The sequence below is a fragment of the Cryptotermes secundus genome, unplaced genomic scaffold, assembly GCF_002891405.2.
Source record: "Cryptotermes secundus unplaced genomic scaffold, Csec_1.0 scaffold397, whole genome shotgun sequence".
In the NCBI taxonomy this organism is placed as follows: Eukaryota; Metazoa; Arthropoda; class Insecta; order Blattodea; family Kalotermitidae; genus Cryptotermes; species Cryptotermes secundus.
The window spans coordinates 62,312-89,177 of record NW_019731983.1 but is presented as its reverse complement, the minus strand read 5'-3'; the positions used below and the strand labels follow the sequence as shown (position 1 = coordinate 89,177).

Below are 26,866 nucleotides of genomic sequence, written 5' to 3'. Positions count from 1 at the left end.
TATCTATCTATCTATCTATTTTTCTTTGTATCTATCTGTCTATCTATCCGTCTATCTATCTTTCTCTATCTATTTTTCTTTGTATATATCTATCTATCTATTTTTCATTGTATCTATCTGTCTATCTATCTATCTATCTATCTATCTATCTATCTATTTTCTTTCTATCTGTCTATCTATCTATATATCTTTCTATCTATCTGTCTATCTATCTATCTATATATCTATTTTTCTGTCTGTCTATCTATCTATCTATATATCTCTATCTATCTCTCTACCTATCTATCTATCTATCTGTCTGTCTATCTATCTATCTATCTATCTATTTTTCTTTGTATCTATCTGTCTATCTATCTATCTACCTATCTATCTATTTTTCTTTGTATCTATCTGTCTATCTATCTATTTTCTTTGTATCTATCTGTCTATCTATCTATCTATTTTTCTTTGTATCTATCTATCTATCCGTCTATCTATCTATATATCTATCTATCTATCTATATATCTATCTATCTGTTTTTCTTTGTATCTATCTATCTATCCGTCTATCTATCTATCTATCTATTTTTCTTTGTATCTATCTGTCTACCTATCTATTTTTCTATCTATCTATTTTTCTTTCTATCTGTCTATCTATCTATCTATATATCTTTCTATCTATCTATCTATCTATCTATCTATCTATCTATCTATCTATATATATATATTTCTACCTATCTTTCTACCTATCTATCTATCTATCTATCTATCTATCTGTCTATCTTTCTATCTATCTTTCTATATTTCTCTCTATCTGTATATTTCTATCTTTCTATCTATCTATCTATCATCTGTCTTCCTATCTAGTATCTGTATATGGCTCTAGAGCCCTTTTGTTGGATCTTTGATGCTTTTCAATTTCTTGATCTTTTATACGGTCGGTAGGACTCCTTGGACGGGGGATCAGCCCCTCGCAAGGTTGCTATCTACACGTACAGGACAACACAAGCACAGAATGAACGTACACAGACATTCGTGCCTGAAGTCAGATTCGTATCCGCGGTCCTAGTGTTTGAGCGGACGAAGACAGTTCATGCCTCGCGGCCACTGTGATCGGCGAACAATTACATAATTAGCCGTAACGTCATGAAAACGTATGGGAAGTAGAAGTATACCGCCATTTATTCATGAACTCTGCAATAGAAGGTTGTTAGTAGTCAGCTTCATGCCACGATTTCTTAATCCCCGGACTATAGACACCCGAATCCTTTGGACCGAAGGCTTGGGGTTCCCATGTTTCGCCGGGGGGCAGTGGAGAAGAGGAAACTCGTATATCCCTATAGGAAATGAAGTTGTCCGCTTCATAGTAAGCCACTATAATTACTAAGCTGTCCCGCATACTTTCTAATGTTGTTACCTCATTAAATATGCGAAATGCTTATAGTGACCTGTAGGAATTGTAACTACTAGCTCAGTCAACATGGCTGGGCGACCGACGTTCAATTCTCGGCGGCGTCCAGATCGGCTCTGTGGGTCACCCAGCCTCCCATCCAATGGGTACTGATGGCTTTTCCCCACAGGTAAAGCGGCCGGGTCGTGAAGCTGACCATACATCTCAACTTTTTGCCTAGGTGAAAAACGGTAGAGACATAGTCTCACTTCCCTTTACGACTTCATGGCGTAGTGCTTAAATTAAGCGCAGGGACAACTTTACTTTTTATCCTTGAATTGGGACGTTTTCAAACGATATTATGCCATATTTGTTCAAGGCAAGAACTGTGAAGCCAGCAGAGAGAGCCGTTGCTAAGGAACAGGTCTGCAAACACCCCGGTTGCTAGGCAACAGATTCATAAAACGCAACAATGGAGTAACTATGAAGCCGTGTTCTCTACCCTATCCTTACGATAGATACGTGAAGCAATAATAGATATATTGGGGGAGGTGTTTTCTATACGGTCCGTGCCAGGCTATATAACGTGGAGCAGCTGCTGTTACGAGAGAATCCCGCGTGGAGGCGGGGTCGAATATCTCCACTGTAGCCCTGAGAGTCATAGGAGGCGACAAAATTGGAAGTCTTGAGTCTGAGGCAGTAAAATATGGTCGCGAGTCTCACGGGACTCAGACCCGAGAATGACTGCGCTGGCGAGGATCAGTAGCAATTGTCAACGATAGACCCATTCTCTCGTCAGAGAGAGCACCCCAGGCCAAGAAACCTGCAGCTGTTTGACAGTAATAAAATTCTGGCCGTAAGCCTCAGGTGAGTGCTTTATTCCAAGACAGACTGGCCGACTGACCGTCGGTCGTAACATAAGCCTCAGACTCATTAAGATGGAGTCTTGAGACGGCAGTTGGAAGAGTAGGACTTAGTTATGAGACAATCGCCGGCCAGTAAGGACGTGAACACAGAAAATGAGGAAGCTACGGAATTGGAAACCATTATCAGGCGACGACCGGTGAAGATACAGCAAAATGAGAAGACTTGGTGCGTGCCGTATTGACTTGCAGATTGTGTGACTTAGCAGTAGCGCTGTAGTTACTTGTAGTTACGATCTGTAAGTGTCAATAAATCAGATTACCAGTCCAAACCCTGTCTGTAGTCTCTCAGTCACATGACAGTATACACAAACCACTGTAGATACAAGTTGGTTTCATGTATATGTACCTATCTCTATGTATGTATGTTCACATAAATGTAACCACTTTGTTTCCTACTGCGTATCTAATAGGGAACGTGCAAAGGCATTACAACGCGTTCTCCCTACCCTTGCACAGTGAACATCTATAGCGATAGTGCTTTTATTTGTGCGGTTCGGATCATTATTGCTATACGTGCTTTTGATTACACGACGAAATTGTAAGTTCTTAAGAAGAGCTGTGCTCGCTGCCTGCGTCACACTGGTTTCTTGCTTATTCTTCCATCCTGAAGGTGTTGGCAACTTGTTTCTCCGAAACGTTGGTTGAATTTCAGCGGACTACACGCCGGTATATCCCAGAACCGCTGTGAGAACCTCAAATCCTACATGTAATTTCTTAATTTGAAGCTTGTTCCTTCTTCAACGTACATCTGCCTTGTCTTATGACAGTGACAAGAAAAAAAAACAAGTAAAATTGTCCCTGTGCTTAACTAATAAGCACTACGCCATGAAGCCCTATGGGGGAGTTGATGTATAGTTCCACATTTTCTTAACTTCACGCCCCTGCCGCTTAATCCCCGGGGAAAGAGCCCCCTATACCCATTGGATAGGTGGGTGGGTTGGCCCCAGAGGCATTTTGGGTGACGGGGGGAAGAGAAAATTATAAATCCTACCGGGATTCGAACTCCGACCCTTCTGTCATCCACCCCGTAGCCAGTCGCTATGTCGACTGCGCCCTCTGATATTTTAATTTTTTTATTCCAATTTCCTGACTCATACACACAAAAAACATATTCTTCGCGAATAATGGCTACTTGTGTCTCTCATATGACTTGATGAATTTAGTTAACACTTCATCGTTTCAATCGCTGATTGAATAAGAAATTGCACGTGGTATTTGTCTGTAGATTTTTATCTTTCTTAACACCATTGTACTTGTATTACTTCCATGTAACAGAATCCTTTACAAGCTGATTGTCTCTCAGCTGGCAAATGAATTACCCACCTTTTCTGTGACCAGTCTTTTATTACTACTTTAACATGGGCTCGCCTCTTGGTCGTACCTAAACCACTTCAAACAGTTCGCATACTTCCAACTCAAGTCCTTGAGATCCATTTTAGTATTAACCCTCCCTCTGTTCATAGGAATCCCAGGTGGTCTCCTACCTTCAGGTCATTCGACTAAAATATTCGTAGTTTCCCCAGTACGTGCTACACCCGTGTTCACTTCATTTGGTCAACCCAAGGTTAGAGTCATACATATATGCCTGATCTTCGCAAAAGGAACCGTCCATTAACTGCCGGCTGCCCTTGAATGCGGATTGTGCAGGCGCGCTTTGAAGCTGCACTGAAGAACATGTGCTCCAGCAAAAACAAATCGTTGTAATACCTAAATGATTTGGTTTGTAGCGGTTGGCAACAGCTGCTCTAGCACTGGAAATAGAACGCACTTCCGCCCACCCCCTTTATGCTTCCAGCCCCTTCCTTGCCTAGACGAGAGGCCGAAAGAAATATTACGCCTTGCAGGATGGCTTCCCAACGTTCACACGCCCACACAATACACAGCGCACGGCGCACAAAACGAACATCTGTCTATGCATTCCCCTTCTTGTGGTTCCTGCCCCAGATCACGTAACGAATTTTTATTAAATGTGGTGTAAGAGATTTCATAGGGCCGTACTATAGCTCAGTCGCTGGCTTCCCACCGCAGTGGCCCCGTTTCGATCCTAACTCGAATCATGTGCGATTTCCAGTGGACAAATTAGTACTGGGGAAAAATTTCCTCCGAGTGCTTCGGTTTCTCCTGCCAGTTCTCATTCCGTCATATGCAGCATACTCACGTATCTTCCGGAGTTGCCGCAAGAGACCAGTTAGTGGCCGACGTACCAAGCGGACTCAGGCTTACCCCACCCCACAGAACTGAACCCGACTAAGAGGCTTCATCCTGAATATTGCCAGATAAACTGAATTTTGGTGGGTATCTGTTTCACGGAGATGACTGTGAAGCTACTGTCTTCTGGGTTGTAGCACTCTGTTCAGAGAGAGCCAGAGGAACATGTCGCTTCCATCTGCAGGGAAGAAGATTGAGCCAAGGAAGAAACCAACAGAAACAACCAGCTTATCTTGCGGGATTATTATTCGACACTGAAGATGGAGGAGGTAATTTCATCCTGAACGACTGACTCGCCCATCTACACGGTGTCACAACCCAGAAGATCGCACTTCAATACAGATATTAATTTAAGCAGTCTTGTGTCATGTATTTGAAACATTTTGTATAATACATAACCGTACACTGAGTGTAAAGGGACTGTTAGGGCCTTGGATTGCGCGGTCGGCATAGTGACTGGCTAACGGCCTAGTTCTAGTTTCGGTGGGGTCAAGAATTATACGTTCCCAAGGAGACTACTTTGACGGAAATTGCAGTAAGTTAAGCCAGAATTTCCTTTTTCACCTAGTCCAGGAACTTTCCGTTAGCACCTCGCATTGGGAAGTAATTACTCTTTATTCAGAGAACCGCACGACACCTATAGAAAGCGCTATATGGATAAAATGCAGAGATTTGTATGCATGTATGTATGTATGCGTGAGAGAAGACGTTCATGCCGATTTCTTGATTGTCTTATTCCTCGACCCTGAAGATGAAGGGCTATAATAGTGACTGAACTTTAGAGCATTAATGCGAATATAATTTTCATTTAACGAATGACTAGGTAAGCTCATTCACAGAATTACACTGCGACTCATGTTTCTCTACGATTAAAAGTGAAATCTTTAAGATGCTGTACATTCTTCATCTCCAGACACTTCTCTGGTCTTTTCCATTAAATGACTGGTTCTACAAGTAATCTCGTACTATGAGATGAGGCTGTATAGTAAAGGACGCAGTTTACAATCAAGGGGTCTATTCCTACAGCAATTTTCGTGGGCCTTTTTGTCCCTACACCCCGGTAATGGAGCTCCCCTTCAAACACAAATATTTCAGGCTAACAATTGCAATCCTACATTACATTTTAGGCTGCTAAATCTGCAATTCTTCAATGATTTCTTGTATATTTCAAGGTAATTTTAGAAACTCACATTATGTTCCGTGGAATTTTTGGATAAAGGCGAATAATAAATGGGAAATAGTGTGGAAGGAACATGTTGTGCCCTTATGTAAGATACTATCTTTGCATTTGTATGCTGGGACTAAGAAAAACCATGAAAGTCGGGTGCTTTTTACAGATTCACTTCCTCAACTTCCTCAACTTCCTCTGAGTTTCTTATTTAATTTCTCGATGGCTTTCCCTAATGGCGAAAAATCACCTTCCACGTCTATAAAAGACATCAGATAAAACGGCAGTATTGTACGTTTACGTTTTCTGCTTTCAGTATTGTCCTTGGTATAATTAACTGCCTTCATGGAGCTGTGCACTTCTTGAGAAGCCGCCAGCCACGCAGCTCAAGAAATTTCGAAAATTTTATGGAACCCGAAGGCTTATTATCGTGTTCACAAGAACCCTCCACTAGTCCTTATCCTGAGCCAGCTTCATCCAGTCCATACCATCTCATCCTGTTTCTCTAAGATAAATTTTAATTTTATACATCCACCTACGTCTTGGTCTTCCTAGTGGTTCCTTTCCTTCTGGCTTTCCCACCGATATCCTATATGCGTTCTTCTTCACCTTACGTCCTACTTGCCCTGCCCATCCCATCCACCTTGACTTGATCATTCTAATTATACTTGGTGAAGAGAACAAGTTAGAAGCTCCTCATGCAGTTTTCTCCAACTTCCTGTCACTTCGCCTCTCTTCGGTCCAAATATTCTCCTCAACACCCTGTTGATGTCCTCTCTTAATGTCAGAGACCAAGTTTTACACTCATACAGAACCAGAGGCAAAATTGTAGTTTTGTATATTCCAATGTTTATGTTTTTAGACAGCGGACGAGAAGACAGAAGGTTCTGGACTGAATGGTAGCAAGCATTACCCGAGTTCAATCTGCTCTTAATCTCCTCCTCAATGAAATTTCGACATGTTACTCTCCTTCCTAAATATCTGAACTGTGCCGTTCTTGGTATAAGAATGCTGTAATTATTTCGGTTGACATGAGGAATGTTTCAATTGTTTCTTATGTCAGTTACTTTCAAGGAGTCTGGAAGGAAGTGGTCATGGCCTGATACATCTGCTAGGCCGGAATCTGCCTAGAAGAACTAAATAAATTCACCAACTAACTCAGTCAGGATGTCAGTATCACGACCACGCTCGAGTCTAGACCAACCAACCACTATACGTACCCGTAGATGTTCGTAACTCTTTNTCTGCTAGGCCGGAATCTGCCTAGAAGAACTAAATAAATTCACCAAGAAACTCAGTCAGGATGTCAGTATCACGACCACGCTCGAGTCTAGAACGATGCAGCTAGACCAACCAACCTCTATACGTACCCGTAGATGTTCGTAACTCTTCTAAGGAGTGACGTGTTTTGTAGTTATGTTGCAGAGTTTATAGTAGTTACGAATATGACCAGATAATGACATCAATAAATGACAGTAGCAACTATGCTTCAGTCGGTATTGCAGTGTTAACCTTTCCATAGACGTTACCTCTAGACAGCTGCAATGATATCAGTCTGCCTTCCCAGACCTTTTCAAGTTCGTATTGTGCGCAATCTTGATTTCACCCAACGAATAACAGAGGAAAGGTTATCAGAAACAAAAACGAATTTGGTTCGAATTAAGAGCACAGAAGAAGAGGTAAACCAAGATAAATGTGGCATGAGAGAACAACGAGGACTAGACATCCGCAAGTTTGACAATAAACGAATAGGCATCAAGAACGTGATGTTCTCACGGGACTAACTACGAAGAGCATTGTGAAATGTAGACCCATTGTCAGGCAATGGCACTGTAAGCGCATTCCCGCTGAAGCTAACGCGGGCAACAATAGGGCATCCATTGCTAGGCAACGGATAAGTAAAAACTGCTACTTAACAATAGAGGCTGTGTTTTCTGCGTGATCCATGCAGATGTGTTATTAAGGGACAAAGAAAGTCGTTTGAGGGGTACCCATGTGGAGGTGGGGTCGAATACCTCCACCGTGACGCTACGAGTCCTAGGAGGCGACGGAATAAGAAGTCTCAAATCTGAGACAGTAAAATATGGTTGTCAGTCCCAAGGGACTCGGGTCCGAGAAAGACTGCGCTGGCAAGGCCCAGCAGCAGATACAAAAGACAGACCTGTCCTCTCGTCAGAGAAGGCACCCACAAAAGCAAGACCGTAACTGTCAAACAGTAATAAATATCTGATCATAAGCCCCAGATGAGGCTCATCACCAAGACTTACTGACTGACTGACTGACCGTCAGTAGCAATGTGACTTTGACTTTGATTTTGACGTTTGAGGGAGTTGTCGAGAATTGGGTCGAGTTCTGGAGATGGCAGCTGAAGGCGATTGAGAAATATTGGCAAGAAATGAATTAGGCTGCGCAAAGAAGGCTTCAAATGTGATTTGAAGTGACAGCGAGATTGTTATAAATCCGTTGCCATGATAAGACTATTGAAGACTGAGCACACTACTGTTTGTGTGTAACAGTGTAGTGTAAAGTGTGTAGATCAGCGATAGAGCTGTATAACCTGTAATCCCGAATTGTGTGAATGTATAAGGTGTAAATAAATCCAATCATCCAATGCAACTCCCGTCTTATAACACCCCTACACGGGACAGTAGTATCTTCTCGGATGTGACACCGTGTAATCTGGTAGAATTTTATCGAAATTTTTAAGAACGTGCTTTGCAACCGCTCTAACGCCCTTTAGTTTCTGATGTTGATTGGGTTCCGGTGGCAATGAAAGTCTTCCTCAGGATCGTTTACAGGTCTTGGATTATGAGACAAAGGGTAATGATAATGCGACTGCACACATTACAATTGCTTACTGGTTTAATATATTATTTGCAGAACACGTCTATCCGTCGGAATCACCAAATTAGAAGTCCCCCATTCAAGCTCGGACTATATCCTTGAGTTTGGGGACATTAATTCTTCCACCCTCGCAGATATATTCCATCATCGCTTCTGATTCGATCATTCAAACGGAAGGCGGGTGTTACAACTTTGAATCCTCCAATACCCTCTTACAATTTTATCTTCGAAGCCGCTGGTCCAGCGATATTCCCAACGATTCCTGAGACCTCGCTGGACTGCAGCTGCGAAGTGTAATATTTCAAACGCTAAGCGGCATCCTTTGCTCATAATATATGTATTTATATTGGCTTCACATAACAACTGACACTATGGCACCACTATTCCGTGCCGCAGGGATATAGGTGTCAGTTGTTTATACTCCGCTTACACCAAGTCTTACTCTTAATATTCCAATTTAATCACTAGCTTAAATTGGACGACTTCAGCTTGCAGCTTGCTTCATATATGTTGCTTGTATTTCTTACTCTTCAGCGCTAAAGTACGCTCCTCCGAAACGTCAGTAATATTCTGCCGGAGTGCCAGTAGATGGAGTGAAGAGCAATGAGTTGCGTCAGCCACTGTGAAGCAGAAGGCACTCACGGAAGTTCTGTAACACAAAAGCAGCTTCGTGCTGGGCAGGCAGTAAATCAGAACACACCAACTTCCGCCTCCAAGTTTTCCTCCATCACATTGTTTTAATGGCAGGGCTTGATGGCATGTCCTTGTTCAGAGTCACGAGTTTGACGTCAGTAAATCAATTTGTGACTCTGACAACTCAAGTTGGCAACAGGGAGACTTCTGTTGACACTCCCAATCGCCTGATGTTTCACGCTAATGGGGCCTTCTGTTTATGGTGGTCCCAGGTAACTAATAGAACTTCGATTCCAGCCTTGCAGAGTGCGTTTTACGCCAAAGGACAAGTTCCAAAATACACATTATTTTTTACGGAGCGGTAACCGTGAAGGTTACTGTTCTGTGGGATGTAACGCCATGTAGTCTGATATCGTATTTAGCAACATCTTGGTTTATCCTGAAGATGGAGGCAGTAGCATCCTTCAAAATTTTGGTATCTATCAGACTGCATGGCGTTACATTTCAGAAGACAGGAATTTTCAGCTTCATGTTAATATTTGTGCTCGGTTGTTTGTTATAATTCTTTCATTTCTTGTATCACGGTTTACTTAACGATAGTTGCGGAGTATGCGACATGCATTTATACATGCCAAAGTTCTGTCTATGCCTACCACAGTGGCCGTGTGGTCGAGGGCATGAACTGCCTTCGCTCGCTCTGACGCTGGGATCGTGGGTTCGAATTCCACTTGAGGCATAGATGTCTGTGTGCGTTTATTCTGTGTTTGTGTTATTCTGTGTGTAGGTAGCGGCCTTTCAACGGGCTGATTCCCCATCCAAGGAGACCTACCGACTATATATAGATTAAGAAACTGAAAAAGACGCCAGGGTCCAACAAAGGGCGATAGATAGATAGATAGATAGATAGATAGATAGATAGATAGATCTGTATTTGAAGTTTTACTTCTCGTTTAAAACAATTTTATGTCATTGTGTATGCTTTGCTTACCGTGTGGAGGCGGGTTATAATCCCTCCGCCGTAGCTCTGTGAGTCGTAGAAGGCGAGGAAATTGGAGCTAGGCGCCCAGGGGTATAACTGGGCCACCCTGTCACTGGGGGACATAAATACGGGGACCTGGTCCTCCAGGTTGGGATTTGGACACAAGGCTGACAACTTCAAGACAAATCTGATAGAACTTTCTAAGGAAGGCTGTGGCTCGAAAAGGGATGTTTTGCCTATGATGGTGATGGGGAATCTTCGTAAGATTCGAAGTTTATATGGCGGTGGAGATTGCATGGTCTCTTGGGTCATGACACCGTATTGTAATCCTGTGGATCAATACGATCGTTTCGGAGTAACATACTGCCTCCATCGTCAGGGCTGTAGTGAACTGTAACACTAAATTGAAGGACGGCATGGATTGATATAAACGTGTCTAAACGACCTGCTTCAAGTGTTTGAACTTCATATTGTGGTCATCTGGGTTATGAGTGCGTGTTCTACTCTGGGAGGTACTTACAAATGTTTCGGAGTAACATACTGCCTCCATCGTCAGAGCTGTAGTGAACTGTAACACTAAATTGAAGGACGGCATGCTTCAAGTTTCCGAACTTCATATTGTGGTCACCTGGGTTATGAGCGCGTGTTGTACTCTGGGAGGTCCTTACAAATGTTTCGGAGTAACATACTGCCTCTATCTTCAGACCTGGAGATTGAGACAGAATGTTGTTCCGAAATGTTGGCACCAACCTACCGGTCCACAGCATTGTTGCACGAGCCAGAAGACCAAAACATGGAGTTTCAAGAAGTTTCACCACTCATTCGGTCCACAGGCAGTGAACTCCAAAGACTGGGATGCAAGCAACATAGTCTGATCATCACTTGAAGTGAATTAGAAAACACACGAGGCACCTCAGCGAAAGTTGACTTGCACCGGCTCCTTCGAAATGCAATTCCGACCGTTTACCGCTGTACTAGCGTATTTTCTGTTCATAGTTTGTTGCCATTTAAATGTATTATTCAGAGCGTTATTTTCGGAAGCACAGGTAATCGGATTGCAGGCATAACAGGCTTCCGGTTTAGTTTACAGTCAGAATAATATGCATTGAATATGCCGCATTTCATTTTACCCTTTCCCTTCAAGCCAGTGTTCTCAACTTAAAAAAAAGTGCCCGTTTTTAAACACAAAGTTCTGAGGAGAACAAATCGCTTACTTTCCATTCACTGCATATTAAATATCTGATAAAATTCGAAAAGAAAACTTCAGTATATACGCGCAGTTAAGTCAATAAAACAAAATCAATACAATTTGAGGGTCCCCAGTGCTGATGTTAAGGATGAAACTTACGAAGTATGCTGCTGGCATGGCGTCCATACGGAGTTTCACGAGAATCGGTTCAGACATTCGAGAAATATTCACTAAGCCCTTCTTGGAAAGACGCCAGTTCCTCGGGTATTCATGAATTTCCCAACATTTTATGGAACACAAAAATTCATTACCTCCCCTATTACCTATCATGAGTCAGACGAATCCACTCCGTCCTATTTCTCTAAGATCCATTTTAATATTATCCTCCAACCTACGTGCAAGCCTTCGTATTGGTATCTTTTCTTCTTGATTTCCCACAAAATCCTATATGAATTCATCTTTCCCGTGCATGCTACATGCCCTGCCCATTTCACCCACCTTGACATGATCATTCTAATTATACTTGGCGAAGAATGCAATTTAACATTTAAATTTATAAAATAATTTTGTGTAAGAGACATTGGCACGTATCTCCGTGTGATTACTCCCAGATGCAAACACTGGCCAGTGTGGGGAGACAATAGCAGAAAACGAAGATGAATGTACAAACATACATTACCTGATGATGGCCTTGGAGGCCGAAACATGTTGTAATGTAATATAGTGTACATACACGCACTAATTGTGGTGACTGAAATAAATAATAAATTATTCATATACAATGCAACGTTCTTAATATTACCCGAATTCAACTGCTCTAAATTTTTCCATGAATCAAATTTTGATTTGTTACTGTCCTTCCCAAATCACATTTTCAAAGAATTTGTTCATATGTCATGATTTTGCCTTGCATTTTGGTGGCGAGACAGCAACATATACTTATTTTCATCTATATTTACTTCTAGACCAACCTTCTTACTGGCGTCAATTAAAGTTTGTGTGTATTTCTTTACGGTATCTATGTTATCAGATTCACATCATCGGCATAGGCCAACAGCTGATGTGTCCCATTTAATTTCAGTCCCATCTGGTTTTCCTGGACCTTCCTAATGGCATATTCTAAAGCAAAGTTCAAAAGGAGTGGCGATAAAGCATCTCCTTGTTTTAGACCATTCTGGATAGTAAATTTATCGGACCTACACGGACTTTACTATACATTTCGTTTAAACACATTTTATCAGCCTAAATAGTTTCAGTGGTACCCCAAACTCCATTAGAATACTGTACAATATTTCCCTCCTAACTGAATCATAGGCTTTCTTGAAGTCTACAAACAGCTGATGTACTGTCTCATTGTACTCCCATTTTTTCTCCAATATCTGACGAATGCAAAAGACCGGATCTGTAGTTGATCTGTTACGTCGAAACCCACACTGATGACCCCTAGTAATTTTATCTATATATGGACTTAACCTTGAGAGGAGGATATTGGATAAAATTTTATATGAAGCTGATAGCAGTGACATCAGACGGTGATTACTACAGTCAGTTTTATTGCCCTTCTTGTGAATTGGTATAATAATGCACTCCAATACTTGAAGTAATATTATGATTATTCTCTTAACAATTAGAGAGGCTACAGTGTTGGTATTACTGATTTATTGATAAAGAGGAATTTATTAAGTAGGTCATTGAGATGCCCTGCCAATTTTCATGACAATCAATTCAGGCTTTCAAATAATATTGTAGTTATAACCTCAACAATTTGATGTTCTTCAGCGTTGGTATTATTGATTAAAAGAATTCGTAAAATACACCGTTCAGATGGCCTCAGGTGTCATGATGTACATTTCATGTTTCATAGAAATCGGTTCAGGCGTTCAGAAGTTGTTACAGACACGGAGTCAGGTGGCAAGGCGATTTCATGAGCCTAGTGTAATCTTCTCAGAATGAGGAAAATAGACTAAACTTTTTTTTTTCAGAATTACACCAAACACTTGAAATTTTCAAACACAATTGTTTTTAAAATTGCAATAAATTTGTTTAAACAGTTTAATCATGGGTGGGTAACTTTTTCTTTTGGAAGAAATTACCTATAGGCAATAAATTTTCTATTGTTCATACGGTTTTGCAAAAAAAAAAAAGGCACGAAAAACAAGTTTCAGAGATTTCAGTTGTGTTCGCCTTTCCATGAGATTTCCGCCTCTTACTCCTTACGCAGACCAGTAACTGAGAAACCTTCAGGGCTGGAACACAAACAGCGACAACCGTCGTAGGACGTCCGTACGGTTCATGTCGCATCAAGTAGTAGAATGTGAAGTGTAGTCTTAGCTTTCATACGTGACGGCATGCTACATCTACCGTACGGCAGTCGGAGAGCAAAGAAATGTATTTGGTCGCTGTAGTGTGAAAAGGAGGTCGTACGGCAAGGAAAACTCGTACGACATTTTTCCGTACGACCGATGTCGCTGTGTGTGTTCCAGCCCTTACTCAAACGATATTGGTTCAACAGCAAACAAGATGGCGACAGAAGCTTGAGCTATGGAGTTTAGCAGCACTGCTTCCAGTTCAAGAAGACTAGCAATGAACTCCTTTTTCTCGGAGACCTGCAGGAACGACTGATACTTTCGGGTTTTTCCTCAGTCACGCCATCAAATAATGGGACGATGCGTTAAATTCAGTCACTCCAACTTCTATCCACGCCATTTCTAATGTTTTTTTCCTAATCAACTTATCATTCCCCTTTATATACCCTTAAAAGTTCAAAGTGTCGTTAAAATTTCAAATCTTGATTTTTCTAAATAATATTTAAGAATGCAGTTTTAATCTCTTACTTTCATTCCTCTGTTCGTGGCAGTTTGAGCTGGCTCTGTAGTTTTGATGCTGGGTTGGGATGGTAGAACTGTGGTTACCTAGTCTGCTCGTGTCCACATTTACTGATTTGCCTGGGCGCCGGTAGTCTCCCAGAGGAGAATTCTCCAGAGTTAGGGTGGGCCTCACCTCCACGGAAGTGCACCGATGGGATAGGCGTGGGACTCACTCTCGGCGTTCAATAGGCCAGTAGGCACTGCGCAGTGTCGTACAGTAAACACAGACGGACTCTGAATATTCATTGCCACTTGCATGATCACACGCCGAAGTTCCTACTTTTAAATAATTTAATTTTAATTTCTTTGGAGTGGGGTGCGGCTGAGCCCCTGATGATAGATGATGGTGAGTATAAACAGTCGGTGGCATGATAATTGGCAGGGGAAACCGAATAGCTAAAAATTACCTACCTCAACGACACTTTGCCCACCACAAATATCACATGACCTGATCCGGGCTCGAACCCCGGGCCGCCTGAGGTATGGCTCGGCCTTGTTCGGTGAGTTGGTAAAAGAACTGTAGTTCAGTCGTTGTGAGCTGTTGCTGATATAAATTTTTAGCTGAGGCACGGGGATAGTTCAGGAACTCAGAGTACGCGGAACGTCTGCCTTTGGAAGCCGTTACCGAGCAACGACTGGTGAAGACACAGCAGACTAAACAGGCTTGATGCATGTTCTGGTGATTTGTAGACTGTGTGAATTAACGATAGTGCTATAGTTGATTGTAGTTACTGTCTGTAAGTTGTCATCAAATCCAGTTGCCCAACCGTCGCTAGTCACTCATACACGTGACCGTATTCTCAAAATAATGCGAAACACATACATACACTTTGTGAGCAAAATGAGTAATTTAAGGCTGTTAAGTGGACTCGTAGCTGTCACTGTCATTTAAAGGAACAAAGTAATAAGTACGTGTATAAATAAATATTACTCGTATATTCCTGTTCTTATAACGCTGAGTCCTACTTCCATTTACGTATAGTTACGAAGTTTTCACTTCTTATTCACCATCTCACATGCAAATTTGCATTAAACTCTTTAAATTCACATTTATTTAGTCGCAAAATTATTTTCACGTCAGTGGTGACACTACAAAAGCAATTTTCGAAGCACATGATGTTGACAATATCGGTCGAAACATGTAATGGCATCAGTGTTGTGAAAGTAATTTTGAAATCCAGAAAATGCGAATTTTAAGATTTTGGCACAGGTTTGCATGTGAGACGATGAACGAGACTTGGAAACAAGTGACGTGTAGCAGTGCATCTTTATAATGACGAAGACCTCAATTCTCAGCATGAAAACTAGGATTTTTCCTCCTCCAAATGTGTCCAAAACAGCTGTGGGACACACCCGGCCTATGCTTTGTCTACAGCAAATCCGAGCATGCGCAATGCTTTCAGCAAGCAACATCCCGTGCATTTAGCAAGATCTCCTGTACGGCGAATTTCATTCCCGTCGTAAGCCAAAAATAGAACGCAGTAAATTTCTGACAATGACGTAACGACCTGTCACAGCCTGATGATGACGCAAACACATAGATATTGGGGGCACAGTAGACTAACCGCTGAGCAACGGAGCCCTTCCTTAGCATTAAGGAAACCAGTCTTGTGTGCGACCATGGATCGCCATATCATGTCAAAATTGTATGTTGTCACGTGTAGGTGTGGCTGCGTGACTTACAAGACAGGTTCTGGATTGTATGATTGCATTTATTGACACCTTATTTATACACACCACTCGGAACTACAGGCTGTTACACCGTTACACACGCACTGTGGTTCTCAGTCTTCTCTAGTCATATCCTGGCAACGGATTTATAACAGTTTCACTGTCACTTCAAATCACAATTAAATCTTCTTTGCGCCGACTAATTCCCTTCCTGCCATTATCCTGCAGCTATCAATTCGATTTCTCTGCTCCAAAGCTCATATCCTGGCAGGCTGGCTTCTCGAAACTCGACTCAGTTCTTCTCAAATGAACTCTTCTTTATAACCACTTTGCACGGACCACGCAGAAGACACATCCTCTCTATTGTTGGGTAGGCGTGCTTACAGCACCTTTTCATAGAAACGGAAGTTACTCAATTGTTGCTTGCGTATTCGTTGCCGTGGGAATGCGTTTACCTAGTCCTTTCCTATCACTATATGTCTATTATTATTTCACTATTCCGGCTTCCGGGCGTCATGTCACAATATATATATATATATATATATATATATACCTTTTAACACACAACTAAATTTTAATTCCTATGAAGTTGTTTTAATATTTTTAAAAATTTTAATTTTAATATTTAATACATTGGTGGGAAAGCCAGTAGGAAAGAGACCACAGGGAAGACCAAGGCGTATGTGTGTGGACAATATTAGAATGGATCTTAGAGAGATAGGATGGGATGGTGTGAATTGGATAGATCTGGCTCAGGATAGAGACCAGTGGAGGGCTCTTGTGAACACGGTAATGAACCTTCCCGTTCCATAAAATGCTGAGAAATTCTTGAGTAGCTGCAGAATTGGCAGCTCCTCCAGAAGGGCTCAGCTCCATGAGTAAGTAAATAAGCAATCCATTGCATAAGGACGTTACATAAACAACATACCTGTACAACGCACGCCTAACGTATAAACACTGGCAAATGTAAGGAAATATAGCAGAGAGAAGGAAAGGTGATTGTAAAAGCTCTTATGTACATGATGATGTTCGCAGTACAGGTATACGTGCAAACGCGTGGTGTGTTCATACCAGAATTGTGTCGACCGAGTAATAATAGACATTGAATTCCTCTTCAAATTCACACCTCCATGGCATGATTTTGGCAACGAAATATCAGGACGGACTTATCTGCATTATGCACACTGTTTTGTATGCTTACTGTAAAGAACACAAAGCAAAGGAGAAGATAAATTGTTAGAGAGCCGGACTAACACAGCTTGTGAATGAAGTCGGTGGAAGTGAATACAAAATAAAAGGAAATGTAAGTTGAAACACAAGAACATGTACGTCAGTAGGTCTGAATGCCATTGTCATCCGTCGGTGTTTCATCAGAATCTCTGGAGAGGCAGCACCTGTATCCCACCGAACAATGCCCTCGACTGGAAGCTTCAGACTTAGTTCCACATTTTCTAGCTCTGTCTTATTTTCAATATTACATGAAAGGAACGCGTGTAATTAGTGAAGATTCTATAGAAAAATGAACATAAAATAGGAGGGGTATGATCTTTAGAGTTTTAACGTCGTGTAATTCGGATATGTCCTAACGTTTCGGAGGAAAATTTCGTCTTTATTTTTAGGACTGAAGAGTTAAAGTGGGCAATAAATCAGCAGAAGCAGGCCGCAATTTACTAGTTTTTTCTTTTTAATTGGTTTAGTACTCGCTTCCGAAGATGCAGGTTACAACCCAGCAGACAGTACACTTCATAATCACCGCCGCAAGAAATCAAATTCGGCTTAAATACCTTTCCGTGTTTACTTTCTCCGACTGATACACTAATGCGCTAGTGCGCTAATGAGGCACCGCATTCTCTGATATTGGCTTTAACTGTGGAAAGGAATCAATACGCAGTGTTACAAACTGTCAAGTTACAGCGGTTTAAATACTTCCCAGTTCAGTCCTTAACAATTTTTAAGTACAGTGGGTAATGTGTTTAGACCGCCTCTGTGGTCTAGTGGTCAGAGTTCCTGGCTACAGATCCAGAGGTCACGGTTTTGATGCCCAACGCTACCAGATTTTCTGAGAAGTAGTGGGTCTGGAACGGGATCCACCCAGCCTCGTGAGGATAATTGAGGAGCTATTTCAAGGAAATAGCGGCTCCGGTCTAGAAAACCGAAATTAACGGCCTAGGGGATCCGTTGCGCTCACCACGCGAAACCCTCTATCTGAAAAAGTTGGCACTAACTTTGCCGACAAGCGGCGTTCGCTCGGTCGGTATAGTTCACTTGTGGACTACAGGCCACGGAGTTTGTTTTTTGTTTTGGTTAGTGTGTTTAATACCCGCTATAACATTTAAGAAAATCTGCATTTTAATTCACGGAATGTCTTTATTAGTTTTTATGTGACTTTGGTGGATTTGGTAAAGACTGTGTCTTCCAGTAAGTGACTTGTTTATTGGTAGAATAAAATGACGATTGGTTCTCAGGTGCGGTCTATTTGCATCAGCAAGCTTATCTCCACCGCATCCCGAACAGCCTTGTGTGAGCTTACTCATTTTCAATGAAATTGAGAAGCAATTTTTTTCTTGAGGGGGTTAAGTCGGTCGGAGATTTTATATGTTGATTCCTAACCTCACCTGACTGAGTTAGCCATAAGTATGTAGCTCTGTTGCCAAATATTAATTTGCGTATCAGATGGCGTTACGTGCACGCTCAATCCCACGTGATCACATTACACGCCGAAGCAGAAGAATGGTGCCTCATGTGAGACTGGAACGGAAATATGGAATATGCCTGTGGAGGGTAAACGAGAAGTGACAACACTGCGATGAACCATTGGAAGATCGTAGGGTGAAGTGACCTCGAAGGCCAGTAGTGATCCCTCGATTCGGTTTTTTTTTGTCTCTGGTGAACGACGTGATTTCCTACAAGGCACGCAGTGGTTGCACATGGAATGCATGACATTTGGCACATAACATGAGAGGGAAAATTAACAAAAGGTTGTCTCAATTTGTAATGGTATTGAGTCCCATAAACGGGGGGGGGGGTATATTTTTGTTTTTACTCTTATTCCAATTTATGGGTGGACGAACTCTGTAGATCTAAAATATTTTTAAAGGTTATTCTCAATTTTATGTCACATTTCACATATTCGGACTATTTTTCACGCATTTTGTAAAGTACGTATAATATAATATATTTAATAAAAATGTTTCGTAAACAAGAGCTTATTTGGACACTATATACTCTCGATATTGACGGCGTCGTTAAATAATCAACCTAAAGGCATCCTTCTTACAATATAACGTAGTGTGCCATTTCTCCTGTTCTGTCAGGAACATAGTGTAAGGAAATAACACTTACATGGAAAACGTAGAGCTAGCAAATTGTCCGGCCAATGCTGTTTCTTCCTGCTTTAGTATATTTTATAGGAGCCGGGATAGCGTAGTCGGTATAGCGACTTGCTACGGGCTCGACGACTGAGGAGTCGGAGTTCGAGTTCCAGTAGGATCAAGAATTTTCACTTCTCTACGTCGTCCAGACCGGCTCGGGGGTCCATGCAACCTTGTATCCAATGGGTGCCGGGGGCTTTCTCCCCGGGGGTAAAGCGGCCGGGGCGTTAAGCTAACCACCCACCTCCAGCTAGTGCCAAGGTCAAGAAAATATGGATGTATCGATTCACTCCCCCATACGCCTTCATGGCGTAGTGCTTAAATAGTTGTGAATAGGGACAACTTTATCTTTTTATTTTAGTATGTTTAATACACATCTACGATTGTTTGTTGCAGACATGCGGTTGGTCACAGAGGCCACGTGGCAGTCCTGAGTGATGACGTGATGAAAGCGTCGCTATTGGTGCTCCTCCTGGTGGCGGTGCGTGCGGTGATAGGCGGAACCAACCGGAGCTTGTTGCCAGATGACACCGAGCTTCTGGGCTCCTGCGTACCCACTGTTCTCGAGGGTGTGCTGCTGTCTGCGGGTAACCTGCCAGATCGGGTAGTCAACCTGAAGCCTGTCGCCATGCAAGCCGCTCAGGAAGTGGCAGGAGGGGTTCGTGACGTGGAGCGGTTGCTGATGCTGAAGCTGAAGGAGCATCGTGTGCTGACGGCCATTGCCGTATCTTTGTCCCGTCCACCAGAGAACGCTACCGTCATCTACCGCTCTGGTGACGACAGCACCCGGGTCCATCGGCTTAGCAATTTGTCGTCTTTGGTGGATACGACATGGCGGACTGTGCTGGATGCTGACTGGAACCAGAGTTCCAAGGCGTCTGACGTCACGGAGCTCTGGACGCCTCCGTTTCTGGACTGCCTTACAAGAAAATGGCTTTTCGGTTACTCGGTCTCACTGCACAGGTACAGTGTTATCTGGGCACACAGTGGGTCTTGGTTTGTCCACGGGAAACGGGATGTTACCCTTCAGACATAAGAATGGAATCTAAGATGTACGCTGTACGGATAAAAAGGGTTACCTAACTAATTCAACAGCAGAGTCCAACATGGAAAGTCAATAGGTGATCATCTAGTCAAGCAATTCTGAGCTGTTCTTGGAACCAGAAGAATATTTATCTTGTTCACAAGAGTCATGGCTACTATACTCAATCATATGAATCCAGTCTAAACACTACCTTCTATACCTTCAACATCCATTTTAATTATAACAAAAATTATATGTGCACCGTCAATAATGCAACAACGATATTTAAAATAAATAAAATAAAAGACGCCTAAAATATGTTCATCACTAAAAGTGTAGTTTCAATAATTTAAAATGTCATTAAATGTTATAAAATGTCATCAAGATATTACAGGTATATCGTTTACACTAAAAGTCACTATAAAATAATTTAGAATGTCTTTAATTTGTATATGTTCTTCTAATTTGCTACATGTTCATAACTTAACATTTAATAACAATTTAAAGTATAAAAACTACACTTTTAGTGAAGAACATGTTTTAGGTGTCTTCTGTTTTATTTATTTTAAATATATCATTGTTGCATTATTGAAGGTGTACATATAATTTTTGTTATAATTTTTTAATAACACCTCAATGTAACAGGATGCTGAAATGTAATTCCCATTGTAATGTTACCCACCCACTTATGCCTGTTCTTCTGGGTGATTCCATGCCTTCAGCTTGCTATCAGGCTTTTTACTTACCTCCTCTCCATCGCTTGAGTGCTACATACCTCGCCTATTTATTTCACCCTGCTTCATTTCATCATTTTTATTAAACCATATTTAAAATAAATGTACTCTGATGAAATTTGCAAATGACGGCATAATGTCTCGGTATTTAAGATGCGGGAAACTTCGATGTAAGAATCCGTTATCGCAAGAATAACTTCTCGACTATCTACGTCAGGGAAGCCTCGACACCAGAATCTATTACTGCGGCAGTAACGTGTTTGGGATTTAGGTTTCCGGAGGCCTGTGCACCTGAACCAGTTACTGCGAGAGTAACTTGTCTGGATTTAGGTTTCGGGAGGCCTCTGCACCTGAGCCAGTTACTGCGAGAGTAACTTCTCTGGGATTTAGGTTTCTGGAGGCCTCTGCACCTGAACCAGTTTCTGCGACAGTAACTTCTCTGGATTTAGGTTTCGGGAGGCCTCTGCACCTGAACCAGTTACTGCGACAGTAACTTCTCTGGGATTTAGGTTTCTGGAGGCCTCTGCACCTGAACCAGTTTCTGCGACAGTAACTTCTCTGGATTTAGGTTTCGGGAGGCCTCTGCACCTGAGCCAGTTACTGCGACAGTAACTTCTCTGGGATTTAGGTTTCTGGAGGCCTCTGCACCTGAACCAGTTTCTGCGACAGTAACTTCTCTGGATTTAGGTTTCGGGAGGCCTCTGAACCTGAACCAGTTACTACGACAGTAACTTCTCTGGGATTTAGGTTTCGGGAGGCCTCTGCACCTGAGCCAGTTACTGCGAGAGTAACTTCTCTGGATTTAGGTTTCTGGAGGCCTCTGCACCTGAGCCAGTTACTGCGACAGTAACTTCTCTGGGATTTAGGTTTCTGGAGGCCTCTGCACCTGAACCAGTTTCTGTGACAGTAACTTCTCTGGATTTAGGTTTCGGGAGGCCTCTGCACCTGAACCAGTTACTGCTGCATAACGGGGCTTGCTGTGAGGCCAGACGTAAACATAAATACGAGCAATATGCACGCGCTGCGGAGTATTGTCAGGTTAATTAAATGAAAATGCACGAGACGGGAGAAAGCTCTAACGCGTATAAGGGAAATGAGAAGTCCGCCAGCCTCTAACATATTCTTCGGGAAACTTTTAATAGGAACGTCCGGATGGAAGCAGACAGATATAAATGGAGTTTTTAGAAATAGGGTGTAATGTGGAAATTGGAGGGCGTTGCGTAGAAGACACTTCTACACACTTGGGTGCTTTCATGAGAGAATGAGTAACTTCCAGCTTTGAGGCAACTCCCGGCACTATGAAGTTGGCTGTCTGGATTCCAGCTGTGACGTTCTTGTACCTGTCGAGATGTTTAATGACGATTCTGACTAATGAATCAGAGAGGCTGTGGAGGAATGGTCGTTGTTTCCTGTAGGGCAATTCAAAAATAAATTTCTGCATATCACATAGCAGAAATATCTACCAGCGGAAGTTAAACACATAGGTTGAGTACTAAGATACAAAATTATTAATTTATCACTCCTATAAACCCCTTAGGCCGGGCACGGTAGCCGAGCGGTATAAGGCACGTACTGTCTTCGCTCGTTTGGAAACCGGGATCGTGGGTTCAAATTCCACTCAGGGCATGGATGTTTAGTTTGTGTGTGTGCGTTTTTCTGTGTTTGTGTACAAGTAGAGGCCTTGCGACGAGCTGATCACCCGCCCAAGGAGTCCTACCGAATGTGTAAGATCTAGAAAAACCGAAGTGAACGGAGAAGTTCATGGAGGTAGGCCTAGGCCCACTGAGGCTATAGTGCCAAGGGGGAAAAAAAGCCCCTTAGAATAATTCTTATGATGCGTAATTGAGGGGGCTATTTTGCTTTCATTAGGCACAATTTGTCTCAGCCGATTTTCCGTCTGTACTGAGATTGTCATGATTTTATTAGCTTGTCTATGATCCTCCATTCCGTTTCCAGTGACTGCTCTGAGCACACGTTTTTACGTTTTCCTATTGTTTCTTTCCCTAACATCCAATATTCGGATCCATGGAAAGCATATGTATGGGAATTAATCTGTAGAATTCTTAGTAATGTTTGCTTCAGGCATTCCCAAGCAGGTTGCTTATGATCTGTCTTCGCTCGCTCGAACGTTTGGATCGCGGATTCGAATCCCACTCAAGGCAGGCATGTCTGTCTGCGTTTATTCTGTGTTTATGTTGTCCTGTGTGTTGGTAGCGGCCTTACGACGGGCTGATCCCCAGTCAAAAAGCCCTAACTACTCTGTATACGGTCAGTAAACTGAAAAAGTTGACAAGGTCCAAAAAACGGACTGTAGAGCCATAGATGGATGGTCGGACGGACGGGCGGATGGTTAGGTGGTTGTATGGATGGTTGGAGTTGTTCCCGTACGTAATTAATTAAGCACTATGACATGAAGACATATGGAGGAGTGGAGGTACAGCTCCACAATTCTTCGCCTAGACACTAGTAGGATGTGAGCGGTCAACTTCACGTCCTGACTGCTATAACCCCAGGGACAGAACCTCCGGTATCCAGTGAATGGAAGGCTAGGTCGGCCCCAGAGTCTGGAGAAAGTCTCTTTGCCTCTGCCGGGAATTGAACTCAGGCCGTTCAGCCCGTATCCCGGTTCCTTGGGATGCTTATTATAATAAGCATAGATATTTGTTGCACATGTGACTCAAGAAAGGGACTGACTCACAATCAAAGTTGTCACAGACACACACATGACTCAAGAATGAGACTGTCTCATAACGACAGCTGGTACACATGTGACTCAAGGAAGAGACTAACACATGAAGGAAGGCTGCTACACAAGCATACGTCGAGACAGAAACTGTCTCGGAGAAAAGTTGTTACAACACGCGAGTGAAGAAAGAGGCTGTTACATAATCAGAATCATCATGAAAACCTTACACGAGAAAGAATAAGTTGACCTTACAAACTAAACTTTTACGAATGTCGTCTGCTACGGTCTGCTACTATAGCTATAGTTCCAGGAACTGCTGAATTGTGGTTAGTTCTATTGAGCCCCACGTTACTTCATGCGACAGCCGTCTAGGACGACATGGCACTTATCTTCAGAGTTGTCTGCTTTCCTTTACCTGTTATCAATACATCATGCCCCCCCCCCACCCGACATGTGTGGTAGCCGTAACCAGGCAACGCATTGCGATATCCTCAGTCTTTAGAGTTCGGTGTTTTGTCTCTGCCCCCCCCGCAGTTGCCTGCTTGCGGAATAAGGAGCAAGGTTTATCTCTCTCATAACCTGTAGGCCTACTGCAACGCAAGTAACAGAAGTTTCTCACTTCTTCAGGAATATTATTTTCTACATATAATTTTAGTAATATATTTTCTCTCTCTTTTATTGTATTTTTATGGGTTGTAAATTCAGGTAGTATATTTTAATCATTAATTACATTACATTACATTACATTACGCCATATTTAATTTCTAAACAACTCTCTCGAGATTCTATATAGGCAAATAGAAATGCCACCATCAACAAATATAAACGTACAGGTATTCGAAATGGAGAATTCGTATGAACCCAGTTGCAGTTTTAGGTCAGACACCTGGTTTATTTATTTACATATTTAGAATGTATGCAAATTTTTGTACTTGATGTTTGTACTATTAAGGTTAGAGCCATTGCTGAACATCCTCCAGTGACACGTCTTACGTAAAGCAGCCTTCGGCATCAGTCGCCTGTTTCTTCTGTAACGGGCTTACGAATCCTGTAGAGTTCGTTGCTTCAACGAAACCGTAGCAGACGACATTCGTAAAAGTTTAGTTTGTAAGGTCAACTTATTCTTTCTCGTGTAAGGTTTTCATGATGATTCTGATTATGTAACAGCCTCTTTCTTCACTCGCGTGTTGTAACAACTTTTCTCCGAGACAGTTTCTGTCTCGACGTATGCTTGTGTAGCAGCCTTCCTTCATGTGTTAGTCTCTTCCTTGAGTCACATGTGTACCAGCTGTCGTTATGAGACAGTCTCATTCTTGAGTCATGTGTGTGTCTGTGACAACTTTGATTGTGAGTCAGTCCCTTTCTTGAGTCACATGTGCAACAAATATCATGAGACAGTCTCATTGAGTCATGTGTGTGGGACAGCTTTCATTATGGGTCAGTCTCTTCCTTGAGTCACACGTGTAACAACTGTCATTATGAGACAGTCTCATTCTTGAGTCATGTGTCTGACAACCTTGATTATGGGTCAGTCCCTTCCTTGAGACACACACGTGTGTGTGTGTGTGACAACTCTTCTTCTTAACAATCTCGTGAGTTATGCGTGTGTAACGGCTCCTCTACACGTGGCAGTTTCTTCCTTGATTCGTGTGTTCGTTACATCTTTCTGTATGTAATGTACCATTCAAGCTCTAATTTTGGGAAGTCTCTGTATATTGCTGTTGTACTCTTGCTTTCAATAAAGCAGTGACGAAGAGAAGATATAGGAGAGTCGTAAGCATCCTCCTTTTGGTATGAGTGTGAAACTTGGTATTTCACACTACAGGTAGAATTTAGATAGAGTACGGAGTTAAAGTACAGATTGATGGCATTAAATAATAAGGTGTTAAGGTAAGTATTTAGAATTAACAAAACAGTAAGAGTGAATGTGTGTAATTATAGGGATGATCAATGAAAGGGGATGAAATGGGAGGGTTGAGAAATATATACGGCATTTTAGTCAGAAATGTTGAAAGAAAATTCAATTTGATATGCCTGTCTCTAGATGGTAGGATAATATTAGAATGATAAGAATTAGGGTGCAAGGATCTTGCTCGAGATGTCTTCTTGTGGGCCCATACCAATATGACATTTAACCTTTGGGTTCCATAAATGCGGGGGGATTTAATTACTCTTCTCGGGTCAGAGAAAGAATGAACACGACTTGCCGAAATTTAAGGAAATCTTATGCTCTCCCGCACTACCAACATTGCACACGAAATCTCCGTCAGTATCAGTAACAAACAGAGAACGCGAAGGGGGAAAGGTAGAGAGAGAGAATAAAAGTGACAAATGGTTGTAGTGGAGGAAGACACGCAGAGGGTAGGCAGTTGATAGATGGATGTGTAGGAGGGAATTTATGTTCATTCTTACTGTCACCCGAGGGTATATGAAAAACTTGAACCTCATTAATGGAGGAATCCGTCCGATACTGTTAATTAGTTGGTTAATCGGGAATTAAAATGCTGATTTTAATTTCCTCGTAAATTTCCAGGGGTGCGGCTGGCATCTTCTTTCCAGTGGATGAACATCTTGACATTCATCAATGTAATGAGACTTTCAGCTCTATATTTGGAGGCGGACATAGGTGTGACCAGGATACAGCAGAGGTAAATGCTAATAGTTGCTTATTAATTCATTGATTGGCTTGTGAATGACAGATTGTAGAGTCAATTGGACTGACTTTTGTAGCAACTGGTATCGCATTAAACAACGGTCGGATCCAAAATTATAACCTTTTCTTCAATTAAATTAATCGAATCTCATTTTTGCCAGTGGAATTTCCTCCATATCATATGGCTGTGTTATCATAACCTGCTTTGGAAGAGTATGAAAGCAGGGTTGACATTACAGTGTAAGAAAGGAGTCCTTATCATCGTATTCCACCGCAAAATGCATCCTTACTCATTTTATTTTCCGAACTGTCAAAAATATTTCAAATTCGCAGTCCGTCGGTTTATTTACGAGTCAATATTGAGGATAAACGTAACAGAGGCAGTTTGGAGATATTTGTCCTCTTGCTTTAAGCCATGATGAAATTGTTTTTTTAAGCGATTTCATAATTTATAACACAAATAGACCGTACGTTAGTCATGTCCGTATCTATGTGTAAATACCGTAAGCAGAGCGCTGTCTTTTATAAAGTTTTTCGATTTCTC

The 26,866-nt window shown here is 42.0% G+C and overlaps 1 protein-coding gene across 2 annotated transcripts in view; it reads left to right on the top strand.

Annotated features, from left to right (window-relative positions):
* LOC111867401 (probable G-protein coupled receptor 158) overlaps positions 1 to 26,866 on the top strand; it is a gene marked incomplete at its 3' end in the record, with an annotated part of 242,176 nt that overhangs the window by 157,359 nt on the left and 57,951 nt on the right. For both annotated transcript variants that reach the window (XM_033752667.1, XM_023857223.2), the window contains 2 exon segments: positions 19,622 to 20,188; positions 26,203 to 26,317. In XM_033752667.1, the coding sequence (XP_033608558.1) occupies positions 19,671 to 20,188; positions 26,203 to 26,317 (633 nt within the window).